Below are 11,109 nucleotides of genomic sequence, written 5' to 3'. Positions count from 1 at the left end.
CTGATGCAAGAGAAGGGAAGACCCGACTTTGAGAGACAATGTTTGTTGTTTCTCAAACAGAGAGAGATACTGGCTTGAAAAGAGAAAGGGAATATAAAGATGGAACAGAGCGGGAAGTGAACTGAGACAAGGGGAGAGGAAGCATGGATTTCCTATGGAGGGAGCAATAACCCAGAGCACAGACATGACTGGGATGTAGAGGTTGGGAGAGACAAATGAGGAGGAAGGGAACAGGAGATATTCTCAGCTAGACATCAGAATCAGAGTATTCTGCAAACACCAAGTACCAGAGGGCTTTTAATAAGATGAGGATGATGATGATGTGGTGGTGGTAGTGGTGGTGATGATGGTGGTGGTGATGATGGTGATGATGGTGGTGGTGATGGTGGTGGTGGTGGTGATGATGGTGGTGGTGGTGGTGATGGTGGTAGTGATGATGGTGATGGTGGTGGTGGTGGTGGTGGTGGTGTTGGTGATGGTGGTAGTGATGATGGTGATGGTAGTGGTGGTGGTGATGGTGGTGGTGGTGGTGATGGTATTAATGGTGATGGTGGTGTTGGTGGTGGTGGTAGTGATGATGGTGATGGTGGTGGTGTTGGTGGTGATGATGGTGGTGGTGGTGGTGGTGGTGGTGATGGTGGTGGTGGTGGTGGTGTGTCTGGTGGCGATAGTGATGATGGTGATGGTGATGATGGTGATGATGGCGATGGCGGCAGTGGTGGTGGTGGTGATGGTGTTGGTGTCGGTGGTGGTGATGGTGGTGGTGGTGTTTCTGGTGGTGGTAGTGATGATGGTGATGGTGGTAGTGGTGGTGATGGTGATGATGGTGATGGCGGTGGTGGTGGTGGTGATGATGGTGGTGGTATTTCTGATGGTGGTAGAGATGATGGTGATGGTGGTGGTATTGGTGGCGGTGATGGTGGTGGTGGTGGTGATGGTAGTGGTGGTGGTGGCGGTGATGGTATTGATGGTGATGGTCGTGTTGTTGTTGTTGGTGGTGGTGGTAGTGGTGGTGATGGTGGTGGTGGTGTGTCTGGTGGTGATAGTGATGGTGGTGATGGTGGTGATGGTGATGATGGTGATGGCGGTGGTGGTGGTGGTGATGGTGATGATGGTGGTGGTGATGGTGTTGGTGTTGGTGTTGGTGGTGATGGTGGTGATGATGATGGTGGTGGTGTTTCTGGTGGTGGTAGTGATGATGGTGATGGTGGTGGTGGTGTATCTGGTGGTGGTAGTGATGATGGTGATGGTGGTGGTATTGGTGATGGTGATGGTGGTGGTGGTGGTGATGGTAGTGGTGGTGGTGATGGTGATGGTATTGATGGTGATGGTCGTGTTGTTGTTGGTGGTGATGATGGTGGTGATGGTGGTGGTGGTGGTGGTAATGGTGGTGGTGGTGGTGGTAATGATGGTGGTGGTGGTGGTGGTGGTGATGGTGGTGGTGTTGGTGGTGATGATGGTGGTGGTGGTGGTGTTGTTGTTGGTGGTGATGGTGGTGGTGGTGGTGATGGTGGTAGTGATGATGGTGGTGGTGGTGGTGGTGGTGATGGTGGTGGTGTTGGTGGTGATGATGGTGGTGGTGGTGGTGTTGTTGGTGGTGGTGATGGTGGTGGTGGTGGTGATGGTGGTAGTGATGATGGTGGTGGTGGTGGTGGTGGTGATGGTGGTGGTGTTGGTGGTGATGATGGTGGTGGTGGTGGTGGTAGTGGTATTTCTGGTGGTGGTAGTGATGATGGTGATGGTGGTGGTGGTGGTGTTTCTGGTGGTGGTAGTGATGATGGTGATGGTGGTGGTGGTGGTGGTGGTGGTGTTTCTGGTGGTGGTAGTGATGAAGGTGATAGTGGTGGTGGTGGTGGTGGTGATGGTGATGATGGCAATGGTGGTGGTGATGGTGGTGGTGGTGATGATGGTGGTGGTGGTGATGATGGTGGTGGTGGTATTTCTGTTGGTGGTAGTGATTATGGTGATGGTGGTGGTATTGGTGGTGATGGTGATTGTGATGGTGGTGGTGGTGGTGATGGAGATGAAGGGCAGTAGGCTTGTTAACCAGCTTTATAGGACTGGTAGGAAGCAGAATCATCTGGTGCATATTTGGTACACAGAATCTATTTTACTTTCACTAGTGCTGCTCAGCTAAATTTATATCTGTTTCTGGCTGACTGCAAAACCTGCCTGGTATTGGACTAAGCCCTGAGCTCTGAGCAGAAAGAATCCCATGCCAGAGACATGATCAGATTTTCCTGAGCCCAGGGCAAGGCTGGGTTTCTGAGCCTTCCAAGGGTGGGAGCTCTTGTTCCAGAGGGTGGGAACCCAGGAATGTGCCAAATGAATGATTGGAAGCCTCAAAGGAATGTGTGCACACATTGCCAAATCCTCTGTCTCCTCCTGCAGGAGAGGGCAGCTTTGGTACCAACGTCACTGCCTTTTCACATCTCATTTGTCTATTGCTTCCTGGGGGCAAGAATGGGGTCTCGTTCATCTTTGTAGGCCGGGGCCTGTGCCCTTGGAGCTACTCCATGAGAGTTTGTGAGGCTCATGGATGGAGAGTGCAGGGAGGTAGTGGCAACCTTCAATGCCTGGGAGATACCATTAGGCTGGCCTGGCCAAGACAGAAGAGTAATTGCCCAGCAGTAGGGAGTGGCTGAAGACTCAAGTCCAAGCAACATGAAATTTGCTCTTCTTGAGGAGGAAAATGAATCTGCTTAAAGCTACACAGTAACTAATAATAATACACTAAAAAAGAGAGAACTAATGCTCCTTCTTGTCTCCATCACTCCCCAAACCAAAACGACAGGCGAACATCAGGGAGAAGAGGTACACACTGGTATAAAAGGCTCTTGGGTCTGACAGAGTCTTTGCTGTCTCTTCCCACTCTTTGAACTTTTCCCTCCTCACCTGTTCCAAGGCACATGGGCAGAATGTGTCTTCCCTAGGCTGGATCACAGAGCAGCAGTCAACTTTGCTAGATCCTGAGTGATACCTCAAGTTGCATGCACCTGCTTAGATTTCCCCCATTTAAATTCCTCATCCGAAATCCTTCCTTCTACTCTGACACCCCAGATGCCACTCTTGGGTCATCAGCCCTGCTTGCCTTGCATCCCCACAGCTTGGCTCAGATAGATGAAATGCTGGATAAAACCTCTCAGTCCACAGGGCAGGGACCTTGTCTTTGTGACTCATAAAATACCGTGTACACCTGCAGTGCTTTGTAAATAATAAATGGCCATAATAAAGAAACTGCCTCTTTGGGGTCAGAGGTACATGTTTGTAGAAAAACAGTCTCATCTCACCACAACCAGGGTTGGCTCAGCCTGGCACAGCTGTCGTAAAGAGCCTGAGGATGCACTGCACAGAGATTTCCAAAGGGACATGTGACCTAAAAAACTTTGGGTTCCAAACAGAATAAAGGCATGATGCCAGGATTTCTTGGCCAAGGGAGGTCAGAGAGCAGCCTGCTGACGTACTACGGACGTGCAAAATAAATGCACCATGGAAAGGCAAGATGTCATCATTATTACTTCAAATTTTGTTGTTCTGCTTAATTGGCCTTTACACATTAAAACAGCACAGGCCTTTTTAGCCAAGTACATAATAATAATTTACTATTGAAAGAGAGATCGACTGGTAATAACAAGTATTCTTAACTATAATAATGACTTGCCAATTTAGCATAACAGAGAAGGGAGACCTCTTTCCAAATGGGTGAATAAATTAAAACAGACAAAGGTGGTTTCCTTAGGGGAGCTAGGGGAAAGGAAAGGACACCGTTCTGGTGACCAGTGCCCCTGATGCTGAGGACAGGTTGATTGAAGCACTGGGACAACCTGCTGATCTCTCACCACAACTAACAGGCAACAGTTCATGTTTTTGAAAATATGCTGCTAAAGTCTCCCTTCCTTATTTCCTCTTGCAAAGTACTATCAGGGCAAAGAAAGTTCTACAATGATGAGCCCACCCATCAGATATTTCAGGGCCAGACACTTAGAACACACTCACAATAGTAACAGCTACCATTTATTGCAGCTTCACCAGGCACAGTGCACCATCTTATTCAATCCTTTCTACCTACTCTTAGAAGTGATTCCTGTTATTCATTTTACAGAGACCTTGACTCAGGCTCTGTGGCTCAGGGGTGCAGCCAAGATCCAAACATAAGACTCTTTGATTCCAGGACCAAGATCTTAACCACTGCCATCTACCACCTGTACTGGCATTTGGAAATGTTCCAATGGTTGAAACAATTTACTCAGCACGAGTGACTCACAGTTGACACCTCTATTCAACAGGGGATGCTTTTTAATCATCTAAACTAAAGGAAAGGCCAAAACAGCATGGGTGATAACAACACAGGAGTACTGGGGTCTTCGTTTAGCCTTGGCTCTGGTGTGCCTGGCTGGGGTAGTTTGCAGTAGATTTACTTGTTGAAGATGTTTTTCCAAGGTAGGTATTAAAAATAGCTCATGGAGATGGGCTGCGGCACACACCTGTAATCCCAGCAGCTCGGGAGGCTGAGACAGGAGGATTATGAGTTCGAAGTCAGCCTCAGCAACTTAGTGAGGTGCTAAACAACTCAGTGAGACTGTCTCTAAATAAAATACAAAAAAGGGCTGGGGATGTGGTTGAGTGGTTGAGTGGTTGAGTGGTCCTGAATTCAATCCCCGGGACCAAAAAACAAAGCTCATGGTCTCTGAGAGTACTTTAGCTAAGGGGGGAAAGGGAGTGACTCTGAAGGAGGGGCTGGAACCAGGAACCACTGCAGCATGAAAATGTTACCACGGATAATCTGTAGGGCTGACGGTAGGCATTGATTAGATCTGCTCTTTCTAATTAGCAGAGCTGTGTGGTTGTGGCTCCTTCATACCTCTGAGATTTATTTTTAAAATCTCTTTATCTTTAAATGAAGAACACGGAAGAAAATTAGAAGGGTGGGCACTTCGAGGTTCTTATTGTCTACCCCTGACCATCTGGCCTAGACTTAATTTAGTCCAGATTGTGAATTCCATGAGCCATGTTAATGAGCAAGCTGGGAGAAGGTCTCGGACCGAGACTTGCTCTGGACTAAGCTACTGCCTCGCTAATTTCTAATTAATCCTCTGATCCATCCCAGAGCTCCTTTCCCTCCCTCCTCAGGAGCGGGAATCAAGATGCCTGAGGCACTTAGGTGTCTGTTGGGGCAGGAAGTGTAGCCAGGACAGCACACATGCCTGTCGTCCTGATATAAGTCACAGAACCACATGTTTGTAAAGAATGGAGGAGGGGAGGGAGGAGGGGAGGAGGGGGCAGAGGCGTGTGTATGCGGGCCTTGGATGTGGAGGTGGTCATGGGGGTGATGTTGGGATATGCACGCGTGTGTTGCCATACAAAAAAAAAAGTGTGATTAAGCCACATAGGTCATTTTGCCTTGTGTGTGAGTGTGCATGGCATTGTGTGTGTGCAGTGTGATGGGCATTGTATGGTATGAATGTGGGGATGGATATGGCGGGAACATGTGTGGATGTGTGGTGGGTGTATGTGGTGTGGGGTAAACGTGCATATAAATTATGCAGATGGGTGTTTGGGTGTGAGGTGTGTGTGTGTGTGCAGCGGGGTCTGATGGGCAGTACGAACGTGTGTCTGGGGGTAGTGTGTATGTGTGTGATATGGTAAGAATGGGGGGATGGATGGGTGGTAGGTGTGTGTGTGTGTGTGTGTGTAATGATGCAGAGTGAGAATAAAGACATCTCTAACAAAATAATCAGTTTGAAAAGGAAGTTTTTCTACTTCCTAGAAATTTGCCAGAATATCTTCCTTTCTGGCTAAAGCTTCTATTCAGAGGGTCTGTGGATAAAAATGGACAAGCTGGGTCTCGAATAAAAGGAGTGTTAAGGATATTTGAGAAGTAAGCATTTAAAAAAAATAGTGGTAATAGTGTAGTGGCTTCAGTTTCCTTGGGCTGGTGGGCAGGAGTACTTAATGTGAAGAAGAGCCTCCTGGCTCAGCGACAGAGCATGGAACCCGCACGCTGGCCGCCCTCTTCCCAGCTGCGTCTCTGCTCTGGTGGCCCCTGTTTGCCAGTTCCAGGATATGATGAAATCTCTCTTTGTAGAATATTTTTTTTTCTTCTTCGTGGAATATTAAAAAGGACTTTTTGTCTAGCGGGATTTGGAAGGAATCCTGCAGAAGCAAAGTCACCCTGATATGGAGGTGCCATCTAGGGGCAGGAAGGGACTGGAGGAGCCTCCTGGAGAACTTGGCAGTGAGGAATCAGCTGCAGGATTTTGCCAGTCTTTCACAGAGCTTCTCGGGAGCTGGGGGTCCTCATGCAGGGAAGTGTCCTAGAGTGGGATCAAACCAGACAACGCCAGCTGCTTCAACACGTTTCTGTGGAGAGGAGGAGTGTTTTTGGTTTTTTCTAATCCCAAACACAGAGGCAGTCCCTAAAAACACAGAGTACACTTAAAAGAAGTTGACATCCGCAAGTCCTTAAGAAAAGAATCTAAAACAGTGATTTAATACTGCCTTAGAGGGCTGGGGAGATAGCTCAGTCGGTAGAGTGCTTGCCTTGCAAGCACAAGGCCCTGGGTTGGATCCCCAGCACCGCAAAAAAAAAAAAAAAAAAAAAAAAAAATACTGCCTTAGAAAGATTCTAAGAATGTCATACACTATCATACACTGCTAGAAGAGTGTAAATCAGCATGACTTTTCAGGAAGGCAGTTTGGCAGTACCTAAGAAAAGCCTTTATTAAAAGGCCCTGCCCTTTGATCTAATAATTCCACTCCTAAATGTTACTCTAAAGAACTCATCAGAGTGTAAAGATTTCTCTGTAAGAGTGTTTCTTGCAGTGTTAGTTATAAATGTGAAAAGTTGGCATGAACCTTAATATTAAAAATGGGGAAGTTTTGAAATAAATGGTATGCCTGTCACATGATAGGCTGCTGTGTTGACATTAAGTCATATTTTGGGACACTACCTAGTGACATGGGAAAATAGTCAAATACAATGTGAAGTGAAAAAACAATGTGTAAAGATAAATATATATAATGTATTTATAGGAAAGTGTGTTGGAAGGTTATATATCAAACTGCTAAGAGCTGTTTTCATTAGAGAAATATCCTGAGAGAATTTTTCCCTTATACTTTTCCGTATTTTCCATCATTTTCTATAATGAGCATGAAATATTATAATAAATGTAACAATGTGTATAATTTAATTATGGAGCCAGGAATGGCAGTGCATGCCTGTAATCCCAGTGATTCAGGAGGCTGGGAAGGATCACAAGTTGGAGGCCAGCCTCAGCAACTTAATGAGGCTTCAGCAGCTTAGTGAGATCCTGTCTCAAATTAAAAAGTAAAAACGAATGAACTGCAGATATAGCTTAGGGGGTAAAGCAAGTGTCCCTGGTTCATTCATTCCCCAGTATTAAAAAAAAAGTGTTATGGGCAATGGTCACAGAGGTGGTAGAGAATTTCCCTGCAATGAGCGGGGGAGGCATGAACATTTCTAAGGGTCTCCTCCTACGTGCCAGGCCGTGCTGTGTCACCTTATTTAACCCTTACACCGGGGGTGTCTCTTCTCATGCCTCTTACATTTCTCCCCTCCCCCTCACTTTCAGCCCCTAGTCTTGCTTCCTGTTTCACTGAGAAAATGGAAGCAATAAGAAGACATTGGCAGCATCCCATCATTTCAACTACCTCCTACCTCCCTGTGTCTGTGCCCAAACATTCATCTTCCCTCCTCTCGTCACGGCGACTCCCCTGTGCGCCTGAGGCCAGCCTCTACGCTTGTACTCTGGTTCCAATATCCTTTGCCAACTCGGTGACATTTCTCCAGAATCCTTTCCTGTCTTGCATCAGCAGTTTTCCCTTTCTGTTGGATCATCCCATCAGCATGTGTTTCATCCCAGGGCTACACAGGCCCCAGCAGGGCAGGTTGGAATATAAAGAAGGGCCACATCCCACCTACAAGCAGGGAGAAGATAACGGAGAGGTTACATGTCCACTGCGCATGCAGATTTCTTCGGGTATTTTGTGGATACATTCTTGTACTTTATAACTGAGGTCATTCTACTTCGATCTTCACCTAAAGATTTGAGACAAGCAAAGTGGCCAGTTTTCCCTCCCCATTTCCTTCATTATCACATTCTTTTAAAATTATTTTTACAGACTGCATTGTGATTCATTGTACACAAATGGGGTACAACTTTTCATTTCTATGGTAGTGCACAATGTAGACTCATACCATTCATGTAATTATGTACATAGGGTAAGGATGTCTGTCTCATTCCACCATTTTTCATACCACTGCCCCTTCCCCCCTCTCATTTCTCTCTATGTAATATAAAATTCCTCCATTTTTCTCTCACACCCACTCCCCAACCCCCATTATATATCATCGTCCACTTATCAGGGAAAACTTTCAACCTTTGGTTTTTTGGGATTGGCTTATTTCACTTAGCATGATATTCTCCAATTCCATCAATTTATCTGCAAATTCAATAATATTATTCTTCTTTATGGCTGAATAATATTCCATTGTGTATATGTACCACAGTTTCTTTATCCATTCATCTGTTGAAGGGTGTGTAGGTTGGTTCCACTATCTGACTATTGTGAATTGAGCTGCTATAAACATTGATGTGGCTGTATTACTGTAGTTTGCTGATTTTAAGTCCTTTGGGTATAAACCGAGGAGTAGGATGACTGGATCAAAAGGTGGGTCCATTCCACACTGCTTTCCAGAGTGGCAGCACCAATTTGCAACCCCACCAGCAATGTAAAAGTGTGCCTTTTTCCCCACATCCACACCAATATCTAGTTGATAATAGCCATTCTAATTGGAGTAAGATGAAATCTTAGAGTTGTTTTAATTTGCATTTCTCTAATTAGTAGAGATGTTGAACACTTTTTCATTTATTTATTAATCACCTGTATATCTTCTTCTGTAAACTGTCTGTCCAGTTCCTTGGCCCATTTATTGATTGGGTTCTTTGTATTTTTGGTGTAAAGCTTTGTAAGTTCTATATAAATTTTGGAGATTAGTGCTGTATCTGAAGTGCATGTGGAAAAGATTTTCTCCCACTCTGTAGGCTCTCTTTTCACATTATTGATTGTATCCTTTGCTGAGAAAAAGCTTTTTAGTTTGAGTCCATCCCATTTATTGATTCTTGCTTTGATTTCTTGTGCTTTGGGAGTCTTGTTAAGGAAGTCTGATCCTAACATTATCATATTCTTTAAAGTCCTTGTTCTCTTCCTGCCCTGAACAACAAGCTTTCTTGGCACTGACTAGTGTTTACATAAATGTGCTGTAATATTGGCCACACTTCAGAAGCCAAGCCCTCCATTGACTGACAGCCCCCTGCAGCTACACTTTCTTCTTTCTACACCTGCTTTTAGCCCCAAAACTCAAGAGTTATCTCTATTTACTGATTACCTTTCATCTATTTCTCCTAAACCTCAGTAGTCCCACTGTCACCCTACCTCAGCCTGTTGAAGTTATTCTTCTTGAACACACCACTGACTTCCATGGCACTAAGTCCGACGATCAATCCTCAGTCCTCACTTTGCTCAGCTTCTCGCCAGCCTTGGATGCAACAGACATAATTGATGCTTCTTGGAAGTTTCTTCACTTGACTCCCCAGAATCTACTCTCTCCAACTTCACAGGTCTCTTGGTTGCTCAAGTCCCAGGGTCCCATTCCCTGACTTGTTGTCCTCTCTAAATAAAAACCTCTACCTTGGGCTTCAGACAGATAGGCAGATAGAAAAGAAAGATAAAAATTATATACATATGATATATCAAACGTGGGACTGGGATTGTGGCTCAGTGGTAGAGCACTTGCATAACATGTGTGAGGCCCTGGGTTCAATTCTCAGCACCACATATACGTCAATGAATAAAATAAAGGTCCATCAACAACTAAAATATATATATAAAATAATTTTTAAAACATATATATCAAACTTTACACAATCAAAGACACACTTCTGCTTTTCTTCCCCAAACCCAGTAGGGGGAACATGCCTCCTATCAGTTAATAGCAACTCTTACCTTTCACTGTTCAGGTTCAAAACCTTGGAATCATCCTTGATGAATCTTTCCCCCTCCCACTCTGCAAATCATCTCTCTTCCACCTTCACAATACGCCTAGAATCCACCCACCTCTCACTGCCTCCCCTGCTACCACCCTGGTCCAGACCACCATCATCCCTCTCCTGAATTTTTTCCAGAACCTCCTAACTGATTTCCTTCATCCCACACTTGACTCCTAACACTGTGGCCAGGGCATGCTAAAATGCAAGTCACATCATGTCACTCCTTCTCATCTTACTCAGAATAAATGCCATGTCTTTCCAATAGCCTGTAAGCTCTCTATGTCATTCTATTTTCTCCTCCAACCTCATCCTACACCTACCTGACTCTCCCCGCTCTCTCCACACATTTCCTAGTTGCCCTAGAGCACACGAGGCATGTTCTACTTCAGACATCCATCCCGCTTGCTTCTGCAAGTCCTCCGATTTCCGCTCAAACATCACCTTCTCCATCATGCTCTCCCTGATCATCCTGTTTAAAACTGCTCTGCCCCCACGTCCCCTTTCCCTGCCTCACTATTCCAATGGCACTTGTCACCCATGTCATCTACCTTTGTCAACTGATATCCTATGCAGCTGAGCTTTCATTTGCTGTCTAGAGTGTGAGTTCCAGGAGGGCGGGACCTTAGGTCTGTCTTGGTCATGGTGGTGTCCTCAGCTCCTGGATTCTAGGGTCTGGCACAGAATAAGACAGGAACAGCCATTGAATGAATAAATGAACAAAAGGTGATGGAAAAGGACTTAGCCTATTTGGTGCTTTAAAAAATTTGCTAGTAACTACAGGAACGGGAAGGAAATTGGCTGTGCGTATTTCTTTTCTTTTCCCGTTGGACTCTCTAATGAGACTGCACAGTTGTGTTATTATTTCAAAAGCAACAGCTTTCCAGTGTTTAACAATGTGCCAAATGTTTTTGCTGTTTGTTTCCATTCCTTTTCCCCTAATGGGGAAGGGGATGTGCTTGCTGATTTTGCCTCTCCCATCCCTCAGGGACTGGTTTTCCCTTTGGCATGTGGCTTCTCTTCTTAGGTTCAGTCAACGCTC

General features: G+C 45.5%; 1 protein-coding gene across 1 annotated transcript; it reads right to left on the bottom strand.

Moving 5' to 3' along the window:
- Window positions 1-356: 356 nt before the first annotated feature.
- On the bottom strand, window positions 357-10,523 carry LOC124990418 (basic proline-rich protein-like; the record flags this gene model as incomplete). Its single annotated transcript, XM_047560503.1, is given in 3 exon segments — window positions 357-956; window positions 1,362-2,038; window positions 10,391-10,523. Coding segments are annotated over 3 exon segments (1,410 nt in total), but the record flags the coding sequence as incomplete, so codon positions are not given.
- Window positions 10,524-11,109: the final 586 nt, after the last annotated feature.

The sequence above is a fragment of the Sciurus carolinensis genome, chromosome 1 (genome assembly GCF_902686445.1).
Source record: "Sciurus carolinensis chromosome 1, mSciCar1.2, whole genome shotgun sequence".
Lineage (NCBI taxonomy): Eukaryota > Metazoa > Chordata > Mammalia > Rodentia > Sciuridae > Sciurus > Sciurus carolinensis.
Note: the sequence above shows the minus strand (reverse complement) of the source record. Positions and strands in the feature narration are given on the sequence as shown.